This window comes from Leptosomus discolor, chromosome 7, assembly GCF_034619465.1.
Source record: "Leptosomus discolor isolate bLepDis1 chromosome 7, bLepDis1.hap2, whole genome shotgun sequence".
NCBI lineage: Eukaryota > Metazoa > Chordata > Aves > Leptosomiformes > Leptosomidae > Leptosomus > Leptosomus discolor.
Genome location: NC_141397.1, coordinates 54,239,531 through 54,267,279, shown reverse-complemented (window position 1 = coordinate 54,267,279; position 27,749 = coordinate 54,239,531). Strand labels below are relative to the sequence as shown.

At 53.2% G+C, this 27,749-nt stretch overlaps 1 protein-coding gene across 1 annotated transcript; it reads right to left on the bottom strand.

The window, feature by feature from the left end:
• Positions 1-2,115: 2,115 nt before the first annotated feature.
• On the bottom strand, positions 2,116-27,424 carry MASP1 (MBL associated serine protease 1). Its single transcript, XM_086467788.1, has 11 exons — positions 27,204-27,424; positions 24,739-24,964; positions 16,225-16,402; positions 15,832-15,963; positions 15,137-15,333; positions 14,708-14,855; positions 14,087-14,205; positions 13,167-13,245; positions 8,565-8,702; positions 7,467-7,541; positions 2,116-3,011 (listed from the first exon to the last, which is right to left on the bottom strand). The coding sequence occupies exons 1-11, from the start codon at positions 27,422-27,424 to the stop codon at positions 2,116-2,118; spliced, it is 2,409 nt and encodes an 802-aa protein (XP_086323914.1).
• Positions 27,425-27,749: the final 325 nt, after the last annotated feature.

Below are 27,749 nucleotides of genomic sequence, written 5' to 3'. Positions count from 1 at the left end.
CTGTGAAGACGCACTCTCATGGTCCAACAGCTATCAGGGATGGGCTGATTTTTCAGCCCTTTTAAAGCAAAAGTCCCATACTTGTTGTTTTTTTCTGCAAGTCAATTGGACCTAGATTTAACTGCTATTCTCAGCATACAGGTTGCTGCACTCTCCTCCTGCCACCGCCCCCATCTTCAGTGATGTGCTACGTCTATAAATAATTGAAGGGCAGGATCTCGTTTGTTCCTGTATTTGCAATTTGTATTCATGGCTGGTCGGGGTCTGTCTCAGCCCATGAAGCTGTACAGGCCATATCTGAGCAGCCGTTGCGGTGAGGGACAGTGTGAAAATCCCCCTGGGAGCACAGACGTGTGTGGCAGAGACTAGCAACTGGCCTTGACCATGTTCCTCTTGGAACAAAAGCCTCAGGGCACAATCTCAGTACATATCAAGGTTTTATTTTGTTCTCAGGAGGAAGGTTACACAGAACCATCCTTACATGACAACGGATATTTTACAGAATGTAGTATCAAAAAAGAAATATATATATAGATAAAAAAATATTTTGCAGTTACATGACATAACCAAGAGTACAGTTCTTAGCGTGTCTGCAAGTTCAACCTTCCTTAGGCCTTCTGCTCCTCTACATGCTCTACAAATGGCTTTTTGGATGATAGCAAAATGGCAGAATGTCTCATTCACTGTTGATTCCTTTCTTGCATGGCAAAACCAAAGGAGGAGAACAGGTCCAAAGGAGGCTACAGGCATGCAGAGAGGACAGCAGGCAGTTTTTGCATGTTGCTTACAGCTGTAGGAGGGCTTTGCTGGCAAGTGAAGGAGATGATGTCCCTGCTGAAGGAAGGGAAGGTAAGCTCACTTGTTCCTCGGTGGGACTTACTTGTCTGCATGGGCCATAGAGGGGTGCTGGGGAGATATGAATATTTCTGGTGTGCTAGGTGAGTTTGGGTCAGTCTAGAATGACTTGAACACCTGCAATAGGCCAGAAGAGCCGTGAACGAACACTGAACACCATCAGTAACCAGTAAATCAGTCAAATCAATGGCCTTAAAAGCAGTTAAAAGGGGCTAGGTTCCTGAAAGAGTGAATGCACTGCCATGCAGGACTACCCAGGCCCCTAAAGAAGAAGTGAAACCCCAAGGAATGGCATTTTATCTGAAATGATTCTGCTGAAAATAAGTATTGCTTAGGTACAGCAGATGTGATGCTGTCACGTGTGTTGGAAACCTTTCCTTGGGAGGTCTGCTGTGGCTGGAAACCATTCCAAGAGATAGTCTGGGCGGTGGGACTGGAGAGGGCTTGAGGTAATGGAGGGTCAGAGAAGTTTTGGTGGCTGGAGGTGAGGGTGACACTCTGAGTCCAAACTCCGCTCCCTGTCCTTTTGTCCTCTGTGCAGCACCCATCCCACATGGTGGGGTAAGGGTAGCCCGTATGGGTTGGTGTTGTCTTGGCAGCCATTAGCTTTCCAGCTATGGCTGAAGCTTAGGGCTAATGTGGATGCATCCTCACATCCCAGGGGGCAGAGGCACATCACCTGAGGTGCTATCAGGCAGGGATGTTTGTTCGCAAATAAAAATAATAGCAAACCCCCAGGGCTCTCCCACGCCTTGCACCGAAAAGGTGTTCCGCAGCATGGGGGACCTGTGAGGTCCAGGCCTGCCCAGCTGGGTTTCCTGCACTGTCTGTAGCCTCTGTATCTCCTGCAGTTGCATCGTCTGATGGGAAGATCTGGCTGGAGAGCCCTGGGGGTGGGGGCAATTCTCTATGCACAGCCCAGAGCTTTGGTGGCAGGGAAATGCTTCCTCCATTGCTGTGCCTTTGTCCTGGCTTGGAGGAAGGCTGCCTGTGAGTGTGGGTGAGGTTTGGAGATGGGCAGCACAAGCTGCAGATGCCAGCTGAGATCTTCGCTGCCTTCCCCCAGCTCCCTAGCGAGCATTTCCTAAGAGTGCAAGTGAAGGGATGCGGGACCAAGCGAAACAAATGACGTGGAGGGCTGGCAAAAGCCTGGCGTGTGCTGAGCATCGTGGCTACTGCTTGCGAAAGACCAGAGTCTGGAGCATATTAAACAACAACAACAACAAGAAAGGGAGCTGCAGCAGCGGGCTGCTTAGTCACTCATCTCTCCAGCTCCGGGTCCAGAAATGTCCACCTCTCTGAGGAGCCTGTTTTCTTCTCCACCCAGTCCACATAGTTGGAGACTTTGGTGTACACACCATACACCTGCTTGCTGCCGCACTCCTCCGGGCCACCCCATGAGACCAGCCCTTGGGCCACCCACCTCCGGGTTCCTGGGTCCTGGATGACAAAGGCTCCCCCGCTGTCTCCCAAGCAAGTGTCCTTCCCACCTTCGTAGTAGCCAGCACAGAACATGTTCTCGGTCACGCTGTAGTTCCCCGACCGTGACTCATAGCTGGTCTTGCACTCTGCATGCAGCACCACCGGGAGTTTGACGTACTGCAGGATGTCGGACAGTGTCCTCATGCCCGAGCTGATGATCTCGTCCACTGTGATGTTGGGGTTGGAGATACCCCAGCCAGCCACCAGCCCCAGCGTGTTGGGGTGAGGCCCCTCCAGCTCGTGCTCAAACTGGGGCAGGCAGACAGGCATGACATAGTTCCCCATGGTCACCTTCTCCTTCAGCTTGACCAGGGCTATGTCGTGGTTGTAGTTCTGGATGTCAAACTCCTCGTGGAGGATGATCCTCTCCACTGTCCGGTTGACGGCCTCCATCTTGTTCCTCACATCATGAAGGGCCAGGTAGACAGTGACGTGCTCCTTGGAGACGGGGATGACAGTCTTGTCTCGCCGCTGGGAGCGGAGCACGTGGGCAGCTGTCAGCACCCAGGAGTCTGAGAGCAGGGCCCCGCTGCCAAACCATTTGTCATTGGGCACCCGGGACATGTCCTCCACCACAATCAGGGCCTGCCAAGGGAAGAAGCCGGGCTCTGCATTTCGCCCGCCAATGATGCGCTTGATGATTCCAGGCAGAGGACGAGCTGGCCTGCCACACACTGGGGACAAAAAGGACAGGACAGTTACTCCCAACACTTTTCTAAGGAACAAATGAAAAGGGACATCTCTGTATATTATGCCACATGGCTGGTTATCTTCAAACCAAACACTTGTGTCTTTTTTTTTTTTTTCCATAGAGGGCAACTCTTCTCCTTTTCTCAGTGGATAAAGCCCATCCTCCCTGCCATCTTTACCTTCTCCTGGCAGAGTGTGCTTCAGAGCTTGGAGCAAGCTGGGCATTACACCCCATCCCCTATGCAAACAGATCTTTGGAGGTATGTCTGGGAAAGGAATGCACCTGTGCTTCTGAAGGGTTTTGCCTCCTAAAGGCAGCCCCAGCTCCTTTCATGTCTTCCTTGCTTGGTGGAACCATTTCTGGTGGCAGCGGTTTGCCCTCCTGGAAATGGGGCAGTCTATTGCTCTTCCATGAGGATGGTGGGGTGAACTTGCTCAGCCCTTGTGAAGCTAGTCATGGACAAAAAGACCAGCCTGAAGCCTTCATGAGTTATCCAATTTTTCTGTGAAGTAGGAGCCACCCTATGTTTCTCTTAAGCCTGAGGGTTAAACATGAAACCAGGATACCTCAGTGCTAGTGCCGCCTCTGTCACCAGCCTGCTACATGACTTTGGACTCTTCCCCCCTCTCTGCTATCTGAGCTATTTCAGCAATACTTTTGGAGCATAGAGCATGTTTTGTTGCTCACAGCCGCAGGACAATTGGGTCCAGCTCTCCAAGAGTTAAAAGTAGCCATACCAAGCCCTCTGGATATCCCATGCTTTCTGTGGCTGTGGACAACAAGTCATACATTAGAGAAGTGTCTTGTCTATAGGTCAGTTGAATGTGTTGGTTTCCAGGATTTGGGCACCCTTTCCCCAGGTGCCTATGGAAACCCCAGTCCTGGCATCTGCTCCCACATGGCACCCTGAGAGACCCAAGGGAGGATCTCAGGCAGCTGTCCCAGGAGGTACCGCTAGGCCTTTGGTCACTAGGCACCATCCATCATTGCACCTTTTGGGCCTGCAATACTTTCACAGTGGGCAGAGGGTCTGAACTCCCCTTGGCTCTCTCCAGCACATATGCACCTTGGAGTGTGGCTGTGTGGCTCCCATGGCTATGGCAGCTTGCCCAGAACAGGCCATTCTTCTGCTGGGAATGAGACAGGCCTGAAAGCAAGTTGAGCCACTAGACCCCATGCTGCACCAGAGAAGGAGGCATCTTCAGAGCTGGGAGTTCACTCCTCTTGCTCTCCTGGCTCTGCAGAAGTCCATCCTGGGTTTGGTCATGGGTAGTCAAGCCCCAGTGAGTCCCAAAAGCTTGATCCAAAAAAGTAGCCTCTCAGCTGCCTTCTCCTTTCTCATCCTTGCTACAGGCTGTGAAAGGAGGATGTGAATGCTCTTGAAACCACAGACTTTCTAGGCACACTTCTGGCTACCATCCCAGGTGAGTCTCAGGTCCAAAGAGTCCCCACTGAGGTCCCATGTGGCCCTGTCACGAGGGGAGGTGGAGATTCGTTGATGAAAAGGGTGGGCTTATGCCAAGGTCCCCAGAGAGGCTGGAGGTTTTAAACTGCAAATAACAGGCTCATCTGATGTAAAGAGTGAGCTGTTGCCCGCTGGGCATGAACATGGACAGTCAGAATTGTCTGTAGCTCACTGTGGGGCTGTGGAGGCTTTATCCAGGCTGTACCAGATCTCCCTACACTTCAAGCACTCTGAGTAGTATCAGACCTTAGTCTTGGTTTACATCTATATGATCTGTGCACTAGATGGGGACCATGGTGCTACCCAATTCCTTGGGGAAGGGCAAATGGAGGGATACTTCTGCTATCTCAAGGCTCTGGCAGATGCTATGATTTCTGACCAGCCTGGATTGCAGTAAAACAAGGCTGTGACTTAAAGGGTTGCTGTACAGTTGAGCTAGTAAATGGAACAAGGAGACAGCTTGACAGCCAGCCTGCACTTCGCAATTCCTCAATTTACAGTTAGTTTCTAGAGTGAATTGTCTGGATCTGCACCACTTCAGAAGCAGAAAGGCCAAATGAGTAATCCTGCAGCCTGACCATGTGCCGTGCGCTTGCTCAGCCCTTCCCAGACCATCTAGCCACTTGTCTGGCTCCCACTCAGTGTGCTAAGAAACCCAGGGGAACGTTGGTGGGAGGACTGAAGCCTGACATCAGTCCAGCCTCACCCCTCACTTTGAGACCCGTCACGAGGTCTGTGGTCTCACAGCCATGGCATTTACCCTCCCAGAGGAGCTGTGGCTGGAGAATGCTTGGCCGTGGGATGTTGCCTAGCACCATAAGCTTTACTCCTGCATCTCAAGCCCTCACCACAATTCTGGCAGCCAAACAATCATCCCTCTACTCAGCTCCTCAACAGGTCCAGAATTAACGGCTGAAGAGCCCTGATGCACTGACTAATTTGCCTCCCAGGGCTCTATCCAAGTGCTGTGGCACGGCCTGAAGAAGAAGAGGGACTCAGCATGCTGAAGGTGGTTCTGAGAGGGTTGAACAGGGTGGGCAGGGACAATCCTGCCCCTGGGAACTTAGAGCCTTGTGACATGGTTGGCGGTGGGGCTGGTTCATGCCTGTGGCAGCACTGTGGAGGGGGCCTCCCAGGTTGCTTGTGGGTGCTGATGTCACTGGGAGGTTGTGGGAGCTGATTTGGGCTTGCCCTTCTACAGCTGGAAGTCTTGAGTTGCAGCAACTCAGGTACTGGTCTCATTCCTCCGAGTCTGCAAGGGGAAAGCCACATCCTCCATGGAAAGCGCCAGGACTCTGCCCCGATGCCCCCTGTGCTGTGAGGGGGAGATGCAAAGCCTCACACAAAGAGGGTCTGACCCCCCAGGGTGATGGGATTGGGGCTGAGAGTCAGCCTTGCAACCAGGGCAGGAGCACCAGGAGCTGCTAACGCAGATTTGTTGCGGCTGGGGTCTACTGCTAGGAAAACTGCGACTCTGGCAGGGAGGGAGTATGGGGAGTGTCTCTGCATGTCCTCCACTCCTCTGACTTTCTCAGTGCTGCAAGGAATAGAAAATGTGCTCAGGCAAATAATTCCCATGTCCCAGCCCAGCCCAGCTGGTCTGCTGCACTGAAGCTGATGGCCATCCCAGGGAGATGGTTTTAGAGGAAGCGCATCGAACCAAATATTTATTCTATTAAATTACATATCAGAAATGCTGACCAGGCTGCAAATGCTCCCACTAATGGCAGAGGCAGGCGTGGAGTGGCCTGGGAGAGGAGTTTCTATTGATGGGGAGGTGGCGTGAGACGCAGGGGAAGATCTGAAGAGCAGCTGGCCAGCTGCTGCCTGCAGATCCCAATCTCAGGAGAGCGTCACCCTCTCTCTGGGATTTTCCATAATCCTGAAGTCTCTCTGACTTCTGTCACTAATCAGGAGGCCTGGATATGGCCCATGAAAGCAGCTATGGCCCCAAAAGATGTCCCCATATGCTCCCAGCTCAAATTAGTTCAGGCTGAAACATCAAGGAGAGATGCAGGGAGCAGCCGCCACAACAAGAGCAGCCACAGCCCTGGTCTCGGAGCAAAGAATCTCAGCAGGTCCCTCCTCTGGTCTTGCAGTTGCTCAGCATGGCTGGAGAGCATATACCCTCCATGGGGCTGAGCCAGCTCGTGAACCCTAGGGTGGTTGCAGCTGCAGCTGCCGCACAGCAGCCAGATCCCTGCACCTCTCCGGAGAGCCATTCCTGCACATCCGACCACAGCCTGCACCCGGGGCTGTCTCCAGCCCCCCCGCCTGGCAGCCAGACCTGGCCCCACACTTGCCTATGACCAGCCAACATCCCAGGGACTTTTGTTTAATCCTGAGTGGGCGCCTGGCCTGGAAACTTGCTGGCTGCAAACATTTCTGCCACTGCTCAAAGGCGTGGGACTTTTCCTTCCCTGTGAAGTGGCTGGTCTTTTTCTGCAAGGCTTGGAGAGGTGCTAATCGCTCCTGCATGTGGACACACTGCTAATGGGAGCTGACAGCCAGCGGCTCTGGGCAGGTAATGCTCTGCCTTTGGGTAGAGCCTTCTGCAGTGATGCTGGGGGCTGATCATGGCCAGTGGGGTCTGCCCTGGGGCTGCTGGTTTCCTTGTCTGCTGGAGTGGGGAGTTTGGGAGCCCTGACAGCTGGGATGCCTGTGACCACACTGCTGCCCTATACTGCCAGGGAGACATGCCCTCATCACTGCTGCCCGCTGCAACCACTGCACCCTGACTGTCTGCGCCAGCCAGGATAGCAGGCATCTCTCCCCATCACCGTCCCAGCCATGCATTGCAGCAGTTGGATAGTATAGCCAAGGCACATGGCATTGTCACCAGGGAGCAGAGTCCCTGTCAAGGGAAGCAGCAGGTCAGGTCAGGCATGGAGGTATCCCCCTTCCCCCTGTGCCCCCCAGCATGTTCCTTCTCCGCACCCCTTGCATGAGAACTGGCCGCCCCAGCGCTAATACCTGGTTGGCAGGATGGCAGCTTGGTCCCCAGCTCCTCGCTCTTCCATACCCCCGATTCGTCACATGTGTAGGTGGCTGGAAGAGAGCAAAGCATTAGCTAGGCTGTGGCCCTGGCATGACAGGGTGTCTTTTGCAGTGAGGAGATGTTGCCCAGCTGTCAGGACCCTCTGAATAATTTTCCAGAGCAGGAGGTGACATCCCTTCTGTGCTATCTGTGCTCCATTCCCTGGGGGACCTGGCAGTCCTGCCCCCATGCAGAGGACATGCCACTGTCCTTGGTTTCATTGCCTTGAGTTGTCTCAAGGGCTGTGCTGCACCTTCAGCTTTGGCTGGCAGCTGCCACCCTGTTAATGCTGCCAGTGCCTGTTCTGCTAATGCATGCGGGATGCTGGGCCCAGATGCACAGGGCCAGTGGGTGTGCAGGGGGATATGAGCAGGGAGACAGGAATGTGAGGAAATCGTTTGGCTTTGCTTGCTGACGGAGGAGGAAGGGCTGGGGTGTGTGCACGCTCCTTCTGCTGCCCAGAGCTGGGTCTGAAGGGTGCAGAGACTTGTGGTTCTTGGCAAAGCACCTTGTGGTGTCTCTGTGGTTGTGTAATAGGGAGATAAGGGGGAAACTCAGTCTGCCATGATTCTACTGCTATCTGTTCAGCTTTGGCTATGCTGGACTTTGGGGTGCTGGGATGGGGAGCCTTGTGGAGACCTTTCTGAGGCTGCTGGACCTGGTGCTCTCTCCAGGAGCAGCTTCTTTCACAGAGATACAGAAAATTTCATCTGCTGCAGGGAGCAGATGCAGGGTGAGAAGGCAGAGTGCAGAGGAACAACTACACTGCTCTGCCGAGGCTGCGAAACACTGAGGCAAACACCAGGCAGTGCTAACTCCATCCTACCTTGTTGCGGAGCAAGATGTGGCCAGTCTGACAATCCAGGCAGTACAAACACCGAGTACAATGTGTGTAGGCTACATCCGCAGCCTGCTGCTTGCAGAGCATCCCAGAGCAGCCATCCCAAGCTCCCCCCACTTGCAAACACACGCACGCATGGCCACGTGCCCACCCGCATCCTATTGTGGGAACGCGGCCCAGCCCCACTGCTCACCGGTGCTGTTGGGGGCCATGTGGTAGTAGGGGTGCTGGCAGTGGTACTGGATGGCTGCTCGGTAGGTGGTCAGGTTGTTCCTGGAGGAGAAGGTGACAAAGCCATGCTCCAGCTCCAGCGGCGCTTTGCAGTCAGCAACTGAAAGCCAACACAGAAGCAGGGTTGAGCCCTGTGTGGTTTCTTGGGGTGTCCAGCTAGCCAGCGGGCAGGTAATACTGGGCTTTGGCATGTAACGGTGGTCCTGTGGGGCAGAACGAGGGCCTGTATAGTCCTGTATCACCTTTCTCTAGGGCACTGCAGGGGGCACAGCCTGACGCTACGCCAGATGGCAGCAGGAGGTTGTCCGCAGGCAGGGCAGCCTGGCCCCGTGAAACCCTACCACAGCCACCCTGAAAGACAGGGCATGCGGGCTGCACTGCTGAACACCAGCAGCACAGCTCACCCACAGGCTGTATGGCCAACACCACTCATGTTGGTGGAGACCCCAGTCCTGGGACTCCCTCCTGTGCCCTTCATTTAGTGCAAGACCTCTCTGTTGTACTTTTGAGAGGTGAAGAAAACTGCTCTGGCAGGTGAGATCCGTTGAGAGATCGTCCCAGAGTATGCCTTTGAATCCCTTAGGAGCGGGTGGGGAAAAGCAGGCAGTGATTCATTAACGTACACCGCTCATCAGGGCTACTCCTCTATGCACAGGGCTTTGCTTGAGGGCATGGCCCCATCCCTCCTGCTCTGGGTCTTGCCCACAGAACAGTGCTGACAAGCATTTGCAGATCAGGCTGAGCAACCCTAGGTCCTGGAGGGACATTGAGAGCATGGCTTGGCTGGTCTGCCCGCAAGGGGAAGGCCAGGAGACTGGTGAGATCCCACCTGCTCCATCTCCCAGGACACAGGCAGGTTTGGCTCTGCTTCACCCATCCCTCGTGTGGGCTCAGGGTGTGGTGGAGGGAGAATGATTTCCAGGGTACTGTTGCCCTTTCCCATGGCCTGTCCGTGGTCCCCTTTCTCCCCCACATTCCTCACAGTGCCCTGCCCAGCCTCTCCTCCCCAGCTTGTCCGCTGGATTGGGCTTGTGCCACCCACCCCAGGGAGGACCCCAGGCTGCAAGGTGGTCCATCTGTCAAAACCAGGAGTCACCCCATGGGAGCTGCAGCTCCTTGCTGTGTGGGCATTTCACAGCACACTTGGGTGACGATGTGCAGCCTCCCCCTGCCCCATCCTGGGGTACTTGCCCCAGGGGAGGGCAGGAACCAGGGTCTGATCCTGCTGGGAAATGCAGCGCTGCAGAGATGGGTTCTACCACATTAAAGATGAGGGGCTGAGCAGGAGGTGAGTGACTTTGCAGAAAGCAGGTCCTGTGGATCAGGGATGGCATGAGGTCTGTGGGTCTTCATGCGCTCCAGGATGGGAAGGGGGCAAGGACAGGAGCCTTAACTCGTCACACAGTGATCCAGGCTAACAAAGACAGAATTCACTAGAAGCAGTAGCTGGCATGAGGGACATGTACTGATGCTCAGGGTTAACCACCTGCTTGGGTGAAAAGCCTGGTTTATGGCAATATGCTGCAGCTCACTGTTCACCAGGGTCCCCTCCACTCATCCTGTAGGGACAGCAGTGATGGGATGGGTGTGTGGGTGCAGCCAGCTGGAGTGGAGGCTCTGGGTACCTGTGCCTTGCAGAGAGGCAGAGGAGGGGACACAGACCCCCTCTCACCAGCCCTGGCGGTCCTCGGTGGGCCTGAGCTTTCCTGCTCTCTTCCCACAGTGCTTGGGTGCACAGCGCTCCTGTTCCATGGTGCCAGCAATTGTGGGACCTTTATAAGGTGCTGAGGGATGCTGGGGCTTGCAGGAAGGGGGGAATGGATGTTGGGGGAACAGCCTGTCTTGCACATCTGCTCTGCGTTTTGTTTATGGCTGCAAGACAGCACCCACTAGCCTGCACAGCCTGTCCCCTCCCTGTGTGTTCCCCAGGCCTGGGGCAGGTCTGATGCCTGGAGAATGGGCTCTTGCACAGAGGTGTCACCCCACCAGCGTCCCGGGTGCTGCTGAAAGGGTGAGGGGAGAGATTTTGTGCCGTGAGCCATTCCAGACTTTTGCATTGGGAAAAGAGCCATTTAGCATCTCTGTCTTTGTAGGACCAGAGGTGGATCGAGCTCCCCAACATACACCTCCTCCTCTTCTCCCAGCCTCTGGTCCACATGTCAGCATCCTCCCAGTGAAGCCTCCGATGCCTCAGGGGCTAGGGTGCATGCCCTGGGCTCTTGGGGACATGACGGGGCCAGACACTGGGCTCTTACCTCCTTCAGCTGCAATCAGCCTGAGGCCAGCCCGTCCTCACCTCCACTGGGCCAGCAGTGGGGAGCAAAGGGGAGGCAAAGGAGCACCCATCCCCCCTGTGCCAGTGCCAGAGATCGGTGCCTGCAGGAAAGAGCTGGTGATGCCAACCCATCCTCCAGGCTTCCTTACCCAGAAGGTCTGAAAGGCACCAGGACTCTCGGAGAGAGGAAAGGAAGGAGTGTTTCTTATTTGTGACACTGGGCCAGGGAGGAAGGGCAGTGGGAGGCTGAATCCAAACAAACAAACAAGCAAGCGGGCGGCCATGCCACGCTCCTTGCGCAACTGCCGCCGTGGAGGGGGAGCCCAGCCAGGCAGAGGCATCCGAATGGAGAGGGAGGGATGGTGGCAGTGCATGGTCCCCAGGCAGTGGTGCTGGGGACAGGCAGGCACCCTTCCTGTGGAGCGGTGTGGCAGTGGGAAAGGGGTGCTCGACTCCAAATTTCCTTCCTCCTTTTATAGACAGAGTTAAGAAAGCACCAGGCGCAGGGGTGTTAAGAGTGCCATGCCAGTTAGACAAGCCACGGAGATGGATTTGGCAGCCGGGCCATGGGCAAAGGGGACCTGCCCTGGGTACCGGACAGATCAGAGAGGGGCATCGAGACAGGTTGCCCGTCTGGGCGGCGCGGCCAGCACCAGCCTCACGCGGCCACTTGGTCGGAACCGGCTCTTCTCTCTGTCTGGTTGTCGGCTCTATCTGCAGCTGCACCGAAAGCAGAAGGGAAGGAGGAGAGCAGAGAGAGAAAGCCCAATTAGTAGATGAGCAGAGAGTGGCATGCAGGAAACCCAGCCCCCAAAACACCAGAAATCGTTAATGAGCACCCGGCGAGCTATGCCAGAGTGCCGCAGATGCTGGCGCAGCCACAGCCGTGCCAGGGATCTGCTCGCTCTGCTCGGCTGGGGCAACGTGGGGACAGTGGCTGGGAGAAGCCGTCACGGGTTTGTGTTTAGCCTTGCCAGGCCACGGAGCTGGATTTTATCCACCTTGGCTGAGAAGATTTCTATTTTCTGCATTGCTTTCTAAAACTGTTTTTGCACATGCCCTGCCTCTCCCAGACATCCAGGGGAGGTGGGGGGCACTGCAGTTTGGAGGCCCAAATTGCCCATTTAGGGGCTTCTTGGCTTTCCAAAAAAAGTCTTAGAAATTTAGTGTAGTGAGTCACATCACACAAGAAAGGATCTGTTCCAGTCCAGCTGGAATAATGCAGGTGATCATTTCAATTTTCTCCAAAAAATAATACTTTTTGTGGTTAAAAATATTTACCTAGATTTTTGTTCTTTTTTTTCTAGACAGTGCCAATTTTTATCTGGTGACTGTTCAAGCTGGATAAAATCAATGGGAGACTGTGGTAGTGAGAGTTGGAATGGGGAGTTCCTTGGTAAGGAAGAGGCATCACTGACCCCACACATTCTAAGGAGCCCTTTCAGATACAAATCTATTTAGCAGGTCTGAATGCCTCCCAGTTTCCATTTTGAGTGATAAAGCATGAATTGCAGCTCCAGAAATACTCTTCTAGGGTAAGATCCACAATACCATTACAAGGAAGAGGATCTGCCCAGATGAGGAGACCCTGGATCCCAACATCCCTTGAGAGCTTCTCTGAGCATGTTTGCTGCTTTTCTCCTCTTTGGACCAGCCTTACAGCAGACTGAGCAGTGGTGAGAGCCTCCCTGAGGGCTGAGGATGTTTGGGGGAAAGGGAAAAGGTGTTATCAGGTTCATCTCCCAAGCCTGAGCTGAGAGCAGAACTGGGTTAGATGAAAGAAGAGATGATGCAAATCACCACCTGTCCTTTCAAATGCCATCTCCTTTCTTCTCCTGTTTTAAGATTTGTAAATATTTGGGCAATTTTTCTCTCCCCTTTCACTTAGCTGAGCAGTGTAGTACCTGGGACCTCTCTAAAGCCCTGGGTCTTAGTAGACTCCATTGGGAAGGAAATTTGCACCAGGAACTAGATTATTCCAAATTGTCAGAGATTTCTCCAACAGAGCCAGCTTTCAAGAGCCAGGCTTGCTCTTTTGACAGGGAGACAGCAAAGCATCTCACAAATCAAGTTATTTGAGTAATCTAAATAAAAGCACCAAGCTCCTGCTTGTGGCATTTGGAGCGAGCCCCGTTATGTTATCCAAGAACGAGCCAAAAGAGCTTTGCAGAGTTACGTAGCCTCTTTGGCTCTGAGTAAGGAATTCCACTCTGGCAGGGCAGCTCCCTTTAGCATGAAATGATTTCAGCAGGGAAAGGACATTGGCAGGGTGGGGAAAGGTGTCCTTACTTTTGCAGATAGGGATCTTGTTACTCCATGTCCCATCCTTTAGACACTCGATCTGGAAGGAGTCGCTTTCCAGGTTATCCTGCGCAGAAGATGCCAGCAAAAAGCCACCATCAATGTACAAGGCAAGGAAATTAGTCTCTCCATAAAAAGTAAATTTCTTGGTGACTTAGTCAAGATATATCAAATACCCCCCTTTTCTAGCTAAAAATTGCAATAAAATCATAATGAAAAACTTGGAAGAATTTTTTTTGCTGCCAGCAACTCAGTGGCATGCTGAACGCAAAAGAACTAGAGTAATTTATTCCTGTTCTAGGTGCGGGGTTGGGTAAGGAGGCAGCTCTGCATGAAGGATGAGCCTGGGAGATGAGAGAAATACCCAGCTCCATGTTGGAAGTCAAAGCGGGCTACTGGTTTGGAAAGAAGACAGCCACTCCGTGAGTCACCCATGCTCCCCATGGTTCTCAGCTGTTTCCTGGAGAAGACCTGCCAAAATCCTGGCTCTCTTGAATTGCTGAAGCTGTCCTGAAGTCCCGAAGGACTGCTGGTCTCTGTAGGCTGGCCTCTGTGGGGCTGCCCAGGTTGAGCCAGCACCTGCCGAGGTGCAAGGCAGAGCCCTGGCAGCTCCCCCAGGGCTTTTGCTGACTTTTTCTCTGGCAGAGGTGCCAAGCCTGGCATCCTGTGAGCTGGCCAGCTCTGGAGGGATGCTGAGAGGGTGGCTTGGGAAGTGCCATCTCCCCTCCTCCTCTGCATCTTTGGAAAGAAAAGTTAGTGGCTCTCAGAGGAGGCTTTTTCCTTGCCCCTGTGAAGGGGGTGAGGATGTTGTGTGGGTTGTGTTCAGTCTCCTAGAGATGCAATGGCTTTGGGAGGAAGGATCCTTCCTTTCCTACCCAAGTGCCTAGCTCCACATCGTCACCCCATACCTTCAGTACTTTGTATCCAGTGTTGCAGCTGATGACAACCTGGTCTTTGAAGGTGTACTTGGCTTGGGAAGGCTCGATTTTCCCATTGATTGGTGGTTGCACCAGAGGGCATGGGTTTCCTTTGAACAAAAAGCAAATGAAGCAAAAGAAAACTCAGCTGAATAAATGGAGGAAATTCAGATTCCCAGCTCTGCCACCCAGCCCATGTAGCAGAGTCTGAGCATCGCCACTCTGCTCTTGCTATTGGCCTGCACTGGCATGGTTCATCCAGGCTCTTCTAGAAGGAGTGGAGGCTCCAGATCTTTCCTCCAGCCTGTAATACCCTGGCTTCAGTCATTACAGAGCTGTGAGCTAATAACAGTAGCTTATGCAATTATCCTGCCCAAAACTGCTTTGCTTTGGAATGTGGTCTTATTTCAGGTCTTGTATCTGGCATAGGGAAAAAAGCACCCTTTGAAGGGAGGGTTCCATGTTATTTTATTCCTCTTCTATTGATTTCTGGAACAGACCCTTTCTGGAGAAGGATCATGGACCACCAAACTCATGGTCTCCACCTGTAGGGTTTATAAAGCCCTTCCCATTGCCCAAGCCCAGGAAACAGAGGAAAGCAGCAGGAGTTACCAATTGCTGTGTATGACAGCTTCCAGCCCCTGTTTTCTCCCGAGTTGTCACTGTGGAAGAGGATCTGTACGCTGTTGGTTTGGGTTTCAATGCGTCCTGGGGATTTCTCTCCACAGAAAGGGCCAAACTCCTTATGGCCAGCTTTGATCTGCCAAGACAAAGAAGAGTGGGTGGTTTGAGGGGGATCTTTGATCCCTGAAGATCTCTTCACCCTGAGGCTAATGGATGGGGCTGCAATGGAGTCAGTGGAACTTAAGCACCATGTGTTGGCGGGATGTGAACTGAAAGAGGGCCGCTATTGGCCAAGAGGGTCAAAATCAGACGTCGTAAGAGACACCTGTTTAGACTGGGGCAATTTCGGTCCCATCACCAGGGCACTGGGGAAATGACAGGAGAGTGAACAGGAGGAGTATGCAGAGCCCAGCTCACCTTGATGTAATCATAAGGACAGGTCACCTCGGGGTGGTCTTCCACATCAAAGCTGTCCTCAAAGCTCAGGGTGATGAAGAAACCCTCCTCCAGCTCAATGCGGTACAGACAGTCCGAGCTCTTGGGGTAGGGGCTGGGGAAGTCAGCACTGGTGACCACCCCGCTCCTTTGGGTGTAGAGGTTGTCACTGCATTCCACTGAAACACAGCCATGGCTCTCTCAGGGCCTTGCCAGCCACATCCCAGCCCTGACCGCACTCAGGAGCCCTCCCAGTGGAGTGGGGTCTGCCAGGTGGTCCATGGGCCCTGAATATGTGTCCATGCAAGGAGAACCTCACACAGCCAACCTCCAAATGTGCCTGTGGCACACAGGGTCCTGGCCTGAGAGCTAATCCCAGCTAATTTACATGATGCAGATGCAGAGCAGAGACTAAACCTTTTCATTTCTCTGACTTGAGGAGGTTTAGGCTTAGCTGAAGAGCGTAACCCATGGGAGAAACTGCATCTCCTTCCCATGCAAGAGGACTGCAGGCCTTGGGCACTCTCCAGTCCTAAGCTATTGGTTTGTAGGGGAAGAGGCACCTTGCTCCTCCTGGCAGCAAGAGAGGGCAGTTTTGCCTGTCTTTGGTAGGTCTGTTGCCTGCTCAGGGGCCCTCTGTGTGACTGCCCCATGTCCGAGTTGTGCCTGGGTGGTACCTTTGCAGGTCCTGTTGTCAGAGTGCAGGATGTAGCCGAACCTGCAGGAGCAGTAGTACCCGCCGATGTAGTTGTGGCAGTAGTGGTCACACGCCAGCTCCTCGTCACTTTTCTCCAGGCACTCGTCCACATCTAGGATGGAGATAACAAGAAAGGGAGGTCAGCCTGCAGCACTCCACATATCGGTCCTTGTTGGTACATTTGCCACAACACTGACAAATTAGTTGTCCCATGTGGTGGGTCACGCAGGCACCCAGCAAGTCCCATATGGCTCAAGGGCTGCACCCAAGGACTTCTCTTGCTAGGGTCCCCAAGGCTGGCCTGGGATGTGATCCTAGCAAATTTGTTATGCTACCCTAGCAAGCTGGTCCTGCAGGTGTAACCGCTGCTTACCCACGGCGGTGTAATGCGCATCGAAGCCGGTGAAGCGTTCCTCGTTGGAGAAGTCAGACCTGAAAGTGAGCCCCATGTAGGCCCCCGGGGACAGGATGACTTGCTGGCCGGGAGCCTGCTCTGTGTCTGTCGTCTCCCTGCCACAGAAGGTTGCCAGCTCCTGGTCCTCAGCCTCAATCTGTTAGCAGAAAGAATGGGTGAGTGCTTGGCAGGGCTAGGGACTTGGCCCCTGGGCTCTGATGAGCACTTGGATAGTGCAGGAGTTTAATGTGTCCCTGGGGTGCTCCCCAGTGCTGGTCACCTCTAAATTTTCTCTGTTTGGGGCTGTGGGTGTCTGTGAGCCTGGACAGCCTGTGTTTTCCTGGAGAACGTCAGGCTGGGCTTGGAGTCATGCTCTGCACCTGAGACCTGCTTGCCCAGCCTGTCCCCTGCCAGGGCTCAGCAGTGTCTCCGAGGGTAGGCTGCCCATCTGGCAGCCTTAGATGGCCCCAGCCTAAGGATGCAGCTCTGCACCCCTGGGTGTCCCATCCTGCTCAGCCCTGCGCTGCCTTGGCCCTAAAAATTAATTTCTAGCCCTTCCTGCTGCATTCACCTCACTTTCTGCAGCCAAGCGTGACCCCAGGGATGCTCAGAGCATGGCAGCCCTGACTCCCACTGCTCTGGCTTTCTGAGATGCTGTTAATGCAGTAAAGCAATTAAATGGTTTCTGCAAAATGAACACAGGGACTCAGGTCTGCGCACTCTGCCCAGGGTCACCCTCTGAAGCAGATGCTGAGAGAGCAGGTAGTGTCTGGGATGTAGGGGAGAGCTGGGGGGTGTAAGGGGAGGAGGCAGGGGGGAAGCCTGTTTGGGAGGTGTGGGCAGGTGGCACTGAAGAAGGGGTGTGAAAATCAGCCCCGGGCCATGTTGTTTCCACTCAGAGCTGTTGGTACCTGAGATGCTCCCCCTTGCCTCCTCCCTCAGCCCAAATGCTGATCTGGCTGGCAGCATCTGTGTGAGGGCTGTGCTGCTGGGAAGGTGCTGGGACCCCAGAGGAGCCCCCGCCCCCCATCAGTTTTGCATGAGCTCAAAGCAGCAGCTGTAATTTGGATGGTGTTTCTGTCCCCTGGGCTGGCTTGGACAAGCTCGGTCCTGTCCCTGCCACCCAGGATCCCTGTTGGATTCCAGACCTGCAGTACCAGGAATGGCTTGGACTCAGAGCCACATGCCCAGAGGGCTACAGGAGGGGATCAACATGCCAATGTGCCCCGCTGTCATGTCAGCATGCTCACTAACCTCTATGTGCATCCCTTTAAAGTACAGACTTGCAGGTGCCTTCAAGCGCTGTAATACCTGTGGAAACCCCTCTGGTTTTCCCTGCAAACCCCCTCCTTTCCTTTTTCCTCACTGTTTTCTCCAGGACCATTTCAGCATTGACCCCATCTCCTTCTCCTGCACATCCCATCCCCATCCCATGTCTCAACCACAACCTCTCCCACCTCCTTCCAGCACTCTTCCTGCTTTCCCTCGGGAGATTTGAATATGAATAACCCGTCGGCTGAGGAATGTGATGAATACCACCACGCCAGCCAGTCGCTGCTCATGCCAAGCCAACTCTATTGAGGCTGTGATGAAGTGTGCAGCCCCCAGCCCATGCCTGGGGAAAATAGCCGCCTGCTCCTGGACCCATGGGGTCCCGGCGGCATTGCTATGCCATCCCAGCTTGCATGGCCTCAGTGAGGCGAGACCCTCCTCTGGCTGTGTCCCAGTCTCCTGGAGACCCTCGGGATGGGCCGGCTGGGGAGAGTCTGGGGCTGAAAGGGAAATTTCCGAGGGCTGAACAAGCAGGCGGAAACTTGCTCACACCAGGGAAAGCCAACATGGAAATGGCAACTCAGCATGCCTTGACATTGCCTCCAGATATTTTCCATCCTCTCATGCAAGCTGGAGCTGGCCAGAAAAGAGAGAGACTTTCCGATGATAAATTTTGAGAATTTGGAGAAAAAACACGCACCCTGCATTGGGACAAAAACCCAACTGGATTTTTTTTTTTTTTTTTGTGAAACAGCATTCTGAAAAAAAAAAAGGAAAACAAGTAATTTGGGATCCATCTGGTTTCAATCCCTTTGAAATATACTGTGGTGCTTTAGAATCTCTTTTAAATCTGAAAGAAGGATTGTTTTGAAATGAAATAGTGTTTCAGACTGAAAAACGGGAGCACCATCACCAAAAGCAAAGGAAAACGGCATTTTGGCCCCGACATGCAGCCTTGGCTGCACAAGTGTGCAGCGCACAGCCTTTTCTGCAGAAACTGCTTTTTCTTAAGGAAAGCTGTGGGAACGAGCCATTTCCAGCCAGATCCTCTGTGCAGGGCTGGTGGCTGTCACCTCTGCAGGGACACACAAGCCACCGTGTGAGCTCCAATCCCTCTCTTCCAGCCCTGGCTGGTGCAGGACCCGCAGCACAGTATCACTGAAGCATGGGAGTACCTTCTCAGTGCCTCGTTTCTTGGCCCGAGGATGCTCCCGCCACAGGGCAGACCCAACGCTGCCCCCAGAATCCCCAGATACAGCCCCAGAGCAGCAGGATGAGGCCCGGGAGAGCTGTGCTGTCCTCGCCAAAGGTATCCACGGCCCCTTATCTGTGGCGGGTCCCATGCCCCAAGCCACAGGGAGCAGAGACAGCCCTCCAGCAGTAAACTAAACAGAGAGGTCATCATCCCTGGTTAATATTTGCTGCTTCTGCTGAGGTCTGTATACTTTTTTGTAGATCATTTACATCCAGCAAGCAGGCTGGTAATTAAATCCTGGTTGTTTGTTTGGAGTTTCTCCCTCTCGGGTCATGATGTCGACGTTTTCACTAGAGAAGATGTGTCCCTGAGGGAAATATCAATTGCTGCAGAGAAATTCCCTATAAAAATACGCTGAAAGAATCCTCCTTTGAAAAATAAAATATAGCGACACTCTCGTGCCTGAAATTTACCCTTGCCACTGCGTCCTGTCATCTTCCCTGTTTCTGCTTGCCTCTTCATTCCCTCGTTAAGATTTCTGCCCCTCTGGATGGAGGCAGATGGGGGTCCCTCCCTGGCTGTGGCTCTGTCCTCCTGCATTTTGGCTTGGGCTGTGGCTAAGAGCAGCAGTGACCCGAGCTGTGTGCCCCCCTCTGCCTCATGTTGATTTCCCCCTTTGGGGCAGGAGGCAGGAGCTGGGGTGCCCTGGCTCTGTAGCAAAGAAATGTTGTCCCCAGACATGGGCTGCTGGTGATGCTGGAGCAGTGATGCTCCAGAGATGCCTCCTGCAGCGGGCGGGTTAACAAGACGCCACAAACACCAACGGGAATTTGGCCTGTCGGTTCAGTGTCTGCTGCCGGAGAGGAGCAGGCAGCCGGCAATACGGAAATGCAGCCGCCACCCCCCCCCCCACCCCCCCCCCCCCAGCCCTCCAGGAATGCACTAATTGGACTGATGAAGGCCAAACATACCACTTGTAATATATATAAATGGCTCATTAGGCAGAGAAATCGCAGCGCTGGGCTGAAGACACTGGGAACATGACATGGGGAGGAGACGCTCAGAGACAGGGAAGGGCATGAAACAGCCCCTGCCGAGCTGCCTTGCAGTTAGAGTGCACACAAGAAGGCAACACCCAGATGAATGGGGGTTTTGCGCAAAATGACTGATACTGCTGCTGACTGCTGGAAATGAGGCAGGGATGGGACAACCCCAGCAGGAGCCTCCATCTAGGTCTCCTGGAGATCCTCTCCCCAGTATGCATGTGTCCTTTCCCTGATATACTCTAACGGTCCTTTCGTGGGCAAATGCGTACCTGAATTTTCACAGGAACATATAGGGCAGCCGCTGTGCCGTGGGGGAAAGGGAACAATGGCTGGTTTCCCCTGCTGTGGACTTGGCTTGTCATCTGGAGACTGTCCCCTCCCGTGGGTTGCTGTACCCACATGCCGTATTTCTGGGCCAGGCCTGTTCCCTAGGGGGGGGCTGGCAGTGCAAGGAGAGCCTAGATGGGATGACTGGGGTGCTGATGGAGCTGCTGGCTCGCTCCCATGCCTGATCCTCTTCCTTCCCCTGGGTGGGGGGTGACTGTGGTCAGGAGTGTCTGCAGTGCAGGGGCTGTCTGGTGCCACCAGATTCTGTGCAGAGCCAACACGTTGGGAAAAGCGATCAGCAAAGCCCTGGATCCTCCCCTCTTCCCAGCTGCCTCCCGGGGTTTGAAGTGCTCTTCTTGGGACCCCACACTCCTGGGGCTTGGATTGCCTCCTGGCTGAGGCTGGCTGACAGCACGAAAAGGGGATGCTCTTCTCCTGACCCCCCAGTTCACGCCAAGCCCTGATTTGTGCTTTTTCCTCCTCCTTTGAGCAGAGAAAGATGTAAATGTGTCCTGTGCACCCTTCTCACAGCCACAGGATGGGCATGCACTGCCCTGAACACGGCATTGAGCTCCTTCCCTGGCCCTGCATGGCCCCTGCCAGCACCACCTTGAGCACTGAGGGTGTCCCCAGGGACAGTGCTGCCGAGTGCCCTGCATGCAGCCCTGCCCCATGCGAATCGCCCACAGCAGGGGATGGCACATTGTGAGCCCCGGATGCCGAGTGCAAAGCCAGTCTGCTAGGCACCCTAAACGCTGTGCCAAACCTTGGGGGGAACACGGCTCCGTCACATTGCAGATCTTTAATAATCTCCCTCCCCGAGTGCCACTTCCCAGGGTGGTGGCACTAGCTGATGCTCTGCCTGCAGCCCTGCCTCCCCAGCTCGGCCCATATCCCTTTTTTCCCTCATGAGCCCCTTACCGGGGCCAGCAAATACTGACTCCTGTGATCGGTTGGGCCCCTGGCCACCCTTGAGCAAATTTATTTGTGGCCATTTGTTTTGCCCGAGATACCTGGCCAGCTCCTGGGTACCCACACACGGGGTTAGTAGGAGTCCTGCCTGGGCGAGCACCCAATGGCACAGATACTCCCTGGGGACAGGTGTGTGAATAGCAGCTGCAGAAGAGTGTCACAAGTGCCACGTGTGGGCGGAAGTCTGAACACAACATGAAGAGGTGCATCCAAGGCAGACTTGGATTGTGTCAAGGGAGATAGGACCCACCGGACCCACAAAGTGTTATGGACCCCTCTGCCCTCCTCTCTCCATGCACTGTTCGAGAGACCCATCACAGATGGCCCTTGGTCTTGAAGGAGTGAAGGGAAAGCTCTGTGGCATGAGTTGAAACCTGCCAGGTCTCAAGTGTGTGCCATCGTGAATCAAGACTCAGTGGCAGGGATGGGGGTGAAGATATGTAACCTCATGAGGACCGTGAGCCAGCAAGGACTTGCCATGGGATGAAATCCTCTCACCACGGCCCCATCTTCACTTCAATCAAGGAGCTGGTCCCAAGCTGGCTGCCAAGCCCTCAGGGGCTGATTTCATTCCAGGGCTTGACTGTGTGATGTGTAAAACCTCATGGACAGTACACCAGGCTCAGACCTCTCTAATAAGCTCAGGAATTTATTCCTGAAGGCTCCTCAGAAGTCAGGATTTCATCTCACATCTCTGGTCCTCCACTGAGATTTCATTTCCCATCTCGCTGGCTCTGCCACAGTGCTCCTCAGTGATGCTACTCAAGTCACTTAACCTGATTTCCCAGCCATGGCCATGGTTTTTGGGGTGCCCCGGGCCAGTGCTGGAGGCTTGTGTGCAAAAGTGCTCAGTGCTGGGTGACCCAGAATGGAGCTGTGCAAACTACGGTGAGACCCCCTGCAAACGAGGAACCCCCAAATCAGCTCTCTGGGGACAGTGATGAGCCAGGTAGAGCGTGCCAAGGGGGAGGGCAGGAGCTGAAAGCCCAGTGTGGATGGGTGCTCCTTCCCTGTCCCCCTGGACCTGGCAGGCGGCTGAGGGCGGCCATCCAAAACCTGGGGAAAAGCTGTCTCTGACATGCTGGGGCCTGGAGCTCGGCTTCCCAGGCAGCGTGCGGCTGGTGGTTTCTATCTACACAGGGATTCTTTGGGTGGGTATTCTGGGGGTGGCTGTTCCTCCTGGCTCACTTCCTTACTGAAGTACCAGTCCCCCTCTCTGCAACGCCTGTTCGCACAAACAAGCCTCCTGGCCTGTGAGCCTTTCTTTAGGAGCCATGTTCTTTTTATATATATACACACACGCACGCATGCATGCGTATGTATATAAATAAACAGCTATTGTTTTAATTAGCCATTGTTTCAGAGCTCTGGAAACTGTTCCTTTCTGAAGACCACCCCGAAGGCAGAGATCTGCGCGAGTCTACAGCTTGGCTTGCCCTGAGCTTGCCACTCAGGATAACTTTCTGCACCGCTCAAGAGCTCAGCTGCGTGGGCAGCCAAGGAGGTAGGGAATGCAAAGGTCAGGGCATGGCGACTTTCTGCCTGTCCAGAGCTGGGTTCACACCTTGCATTGGGGCTGTTCAGCCCCCATTTTGACCTCTTTCTTATGGCAGTCAGATAATGAAGGCCCCAGTGGGGAGCCTGGTTAGACTCATGGGATCAGAACAAAACAGAAGATGTTTCTTGACACACACAGAGACGTATAATCATATATTTAACCTGTGCAACTCTCTGCTACAGGATGCTGCAGAGATTAAAGTCACCCATGGGTTCAGAAAGCAATGGTACAAGTTCATGGAGGGGGAATCCATTGAGTGCCATTGGACACAGAGATACCACCTCTGGCTTTCTGAGCATCTTCACAGGGACTGGCAGAGTATTACAGAGAAGCACCTATATGTGTTGGGTCTGTAATTGTATTCTGTAGCCATGCGCTGTTGGGCCCTGCCAAAGAGTGGACTGATGCTGTTTCTATGTCTGGCACTGATGCAGGCAGAGGCTGGACACACAGACCCAAGGAGGAAAATAGCCATAGAGTCATTTGCTGCTCTCCTTAACGTTTTCTGAGCTGGTGGTTTAGCAGCATCAAGATTGTGCCCCTGCCCAGCAGAGTAGCCTATGAATCTCTCATAATCCACCCATTTTCAGTGCTTTTCAAGTGTAATTCTGTGGTGGAGGCTCTGCAAGCTGAGTTACAGCCCCGAGCAAATTTATACAGCTGAGATCTAAATCCCTGTGAAAAATATCGCCTTCTTATGGAAATCCAGCGGCAGGGAGAGCTATGGTGCCAAGTTGGCACCATGGCCAAATAACAGGGAGCCTTATGAAAAAGGAAAAATGAGCAGGGGGTGAAGGGTGGGAGGAGGGGTAAAGCTTGAAATGGGGAAAGTTTCCAAGAAACCCACTTCTTGAACTCATTGGGTTTTTAAAGCAATATATCTCTATATATGTCCCTGGCCCTTGTGCTTGGAGGCCATCCAGGAGAAGCAGAAAGAACTAATCAAACCTCAATGAGAGCTGTTAGTAGCAGAATGAGTGCCAGCACAAAGGGGAAATTAAAGCAGCGAACAACAGATCCTAGAGGAAAAAACAGACAAATGTTTGCTTTGTTTTCGTAGGGCAAGAATAAAATAATAATTTGAAATAGCTGGCAACAAGCACCAGGGCTGAGTTCTGCAGTTCCAGGCCTGGGTGCAACCTCCACCTACCTATCTGCAGTGGGTAGAGTGAGGCTTGTGCTGGGTGATGGGGTAAGGCACGTTCAACGAGGCAAACCTAGAAAGCACCTGCTTGCTACTGCTGGTCTGCTAGAAAGTGCCAAACCTGACCAAGTTCAAAGATATGGAGACCCTGGCTTGTCCTGGATGTGAAGAAGAACCCTGCTTGGAGAGACCAGTGGTGCAAGAGGCAAGGATGCTTTGTGGCACTGCAGTGTGTGGCCCATCGCAGCTTCTGGTGGGTTACTGTCCAGCAATGAAGCAGACTGAAATCTTTTGGGTTTGGCTGTGACAGCTCCCTGGGAGCCTCCATAGCTTGTTTTTGCTGCAGGTATTTGCCAGCAGCAGGCCCCAAATTTGTGTCTCAGCTGTGGAATGGGTTTGCATTGAACCCAAGGGAGCCTTTGGGTCTGTGCCCTGCAGCTTGTGGGAGTGTCTGCTTGCAGACCTGAACTTGCAGCCTCAAGCTCATGTCTAACCTTTCCCTTTTGCCTCCCTGGGGGCTGGACAGGGTGTCCCAAGAGCCTGCAAAGCTGTGGCCAGGGATTCAAGCTGGCTGCAGGTGCACCCATGGTCATGGCTTCCAAAGGGTGCCCAGCTCAGGGGTCCTTCTTGCACATGGCTAGCATTAGGGTGGCACAGTCTGGGGGATTTAGCTGCAGGGGTTTCATCAGCCTGTAGGTGTGTAAATCCCATGGGTCCAATGAGGATTAGGTGCCCAAATACTTTCAGAAATCTGGTCCTCTGTGGGTAAGCTCTGTATCTGGTTTTCCACTCACTGTTAGTTCAACGGATGCTGTCAGTTTACCTGTGTTCTCTCTGTTGTCTACTGGACTGGCAACTCCTGTACCAAATAAATGGGTAAAACTAGCTTGTTCCCAGTTTTTCCAGAACTGCCCTCTCTCAGCTGGCCAAACAGGTCTGCTGCCTACCACACCATCTGCCCCATGCTATCACAGCTCACCTTCACGTAGTCGTATTCACAGAGGTAGGATGACTCCAAGTCAAAATGCATGAAGTACAGCTTGATTTTAAATCCGTCAGGCACAGAGATGTTCCACGTCACTTCTGAGTCACTGGGATAGGAGTCGGGGAAGTTGGGAGATTGGATCTCCCCAAACATGTCCGTCAACTCGATGGCATCCGCTGCGCAGAGCAGCAAGGCACAAAAGGACCAGGTCAGGGGGTACCTGGAAAACACGTGAGGAGATGAAATGAAACTCTGGCAATGCCAAAACCTGCTGAGGGCTCAGTCTATTTTCGCAAGTGTGTCATGTAAGGTCACACACTTGAAATGGCTGGGAGAGGACGTGCAGCACTGTGTCACCATAAGCAACACCCCCGTCAAGCTGTGGTGGGGTGGAGGTGAGTGTGGGAGCTGCATCTGGCTCCCAGGAGGGGAAAGCCCCTTTGAAAGGTGGGTGATGCAGGTGCCATGCATGATGCGAAGGCACCTCCACAGCTCCCAGCCAGCTCTGGGCACCATCAGCAGCTCAGTGTTTCTCATGCTTCTGGGAGCAGCAGCTGCTGGCAACATGTCCTTTAACTAATGGGTCTCTGATGGGCAAATCTTCATTTAATGGAAGAATAAACATAAGGATGCTTAATAAAATAATAACGCTTTTTAAATCAGTTTAATGAAAGCATCATGGCAAAAACTGCTAAGTATCATTATTATTACTGCTTAGCCTCATCCTGCCAAATTGGGATCATTGACTCTCAATAAATAGCACATATCTTTGCAGCTGGGCAAGAATGGACTGGGGCCCCAGCAGTATAACCCAGCATGTCACTCTCCACTGTTTTCTGGGTTTCTCCTCTTCTTTTCTCTTCTTTTCTCTTCTTTTCTCTTCTTTTCTCTTTTCTCTTCTTTTCTTTTCTCTTCTTTTCTCATCTCTTCTCTTCTCTTCTCTTCTTTTCTCTTCTTTTCTCTTTTCTCTTCTTTTCTTTTCTCTTCTCTTCTCTTCTCTTCTCTTCTCTTCTCTTCTCTTCTCTTCTCTTCTCTTCTCTTCTCTTCTCTTCTCTTCTCTTCTCTTCTCTTCTCTTCTCTTCTCTTCTCTTCTCTTCTCTTTCTCTTCTCTTTCTCTTTCTCTTCTCTCCCTGTTCTCCTTTCTTTCCCTTTCCTTTTCCTTCCTTCTTTTTCTCTTCAATTCTTAGGGTACCACTCACACCAGATGGAGAAGCACACAGAAGTTGAGATCCTTAGAGATCTTGTGTCATCAAACTGAGCTTTAAAAAAAATCTCAGCCTAAAGAATGTGTCACAACTTGTCACCTTTATGCCAGAGAAGGGCAGGGAGGACAGGTAAATCAGTGGCAGTCCAGCTGGCCTGGTACCATCCTCGAGCTCCATTTAGGCATGAAAGTGATCATAAATGGAGTATTTATCCGTGCAAGAGGAGAACACCACCTGTGCTGGAGGTGCAAACAAAAAAGCCTATGCCATTGCATGGGACCCAGAAAGAGGAGCAGACTTCAGGCTCTTTACACCCAGTGGAGTGCACAAAGGAAAAGAAACATGCAGGAAATTAGAGCCGCTAGAGACGAAAATTTCCACTTTCTAAAATAGGTACTAAGTCCTGGCAAAGGCTTGTAGGTGTGTATTACAGGCGCTGGAACTACTCACATGCACACGTACACCCGGTTTCAAAATCAGGATTTGATTTAGGTATGCTGGTGAGGAAATTGAAGCTATATAAGTGGATTATTTTTAACCTGTGTTTCTTCAAAACCAGAGCAGTAGTTTCTGGAGCTTATTTGTGTAGTGCCATCACTTTACCCAGCTCTTCATTACCAAGCAAAGTTAATAGGAGCTAAGAAACTTGGATCAATTTTTCTTTCAAGCAGAGTAAGGTTGAACATGCCTTTTTCTGACAGCTTGTCTGAAACCACAAAAATGTGTGAAGGGAAAATCTGTTTCTCCTCTGGTCAGAGTACATGCACAGGGCTGGATGCTCAGCTGGTGTAAATGGGCATTACCTTCTCAACTTGAATGGGTTTGCTGGTGCAAGTCCCCGCTTTCCCTTTAAACACGGGAGGCCAAACAACATCAAACTTCTTTCCCGTGCCAGGAAAGTCTTAACCTCACGTAAAAGTGATAAACAGCCGTGGCGTGCACAGAGACCTGAAGCCCGCGCAGCATGTCCAGTCTCGCTCGCACCTTTTGCCCATGGAACATGGCAGAGCAGTATACCCGAGCTGTGTGCCCATCACCCGAGGCTCCCTTCGGCTCTGCCGGGATGCCAGCACGCAAGCCGGGTGCAGCACGAAGCCGAGGCATGAGCAACGCCTCGTTCGCTCGCGGATGGGGAAACCGGAGCCACAGTCATCAGAAGGAAACCTTCCTCAGCGGGGTGGCCCCCCTGCCCGGCCGTGCCCCCAGACCACAGCATACAGGACCCTAGGGTCAGCCTGTCGCAGAGGTACTCACCTCATTTTGCTGCCGGGAGGGTTTGCCGGTGGGTTGGGAGTGGAGGATTGCTGGTTGGTTTGCGGGGGACGGCTTTGCCTCCTTCCAAACGCTCCGCTGTCCGTCTTATCTCTGTCCGGAGATTTGTGAGCGTGTGTGCGCCTATGTGTGTGTGCGTCTGGAGTTGTCTGGCATTTTCCATGCAGGTCACGCCTTCCCCTGCCTGCAACCGTTCCCCACATCCCCGCAGGCACGCAGGCAGACCTGCCTGCATTGGAACCGTCCTCCCCGCCGCCGCCGCCCGCCGCTCCCTCCTCTCCCGCCGCGGGGCTGCCCGTGCGCTCCAGCAAAAGCCGCGGCATTCAGCGAAGTTTTTGTCTTCCCTAATCTCCAGAGTTTTCTGTGTGTGTGTGTGTGTGTGCGTGCGCGTCCATACACATTGTGTTTTCTCTCTTTATTTTTTTCTCTACAGCCTCCTTTGCCAGATGGCTAAAATTTGCCTCTCAATAGGGTCGGAGGCTCCAGCAAAAACAGAAGGCAAGAACGTGTGAAAAAAAACCTGTGCGG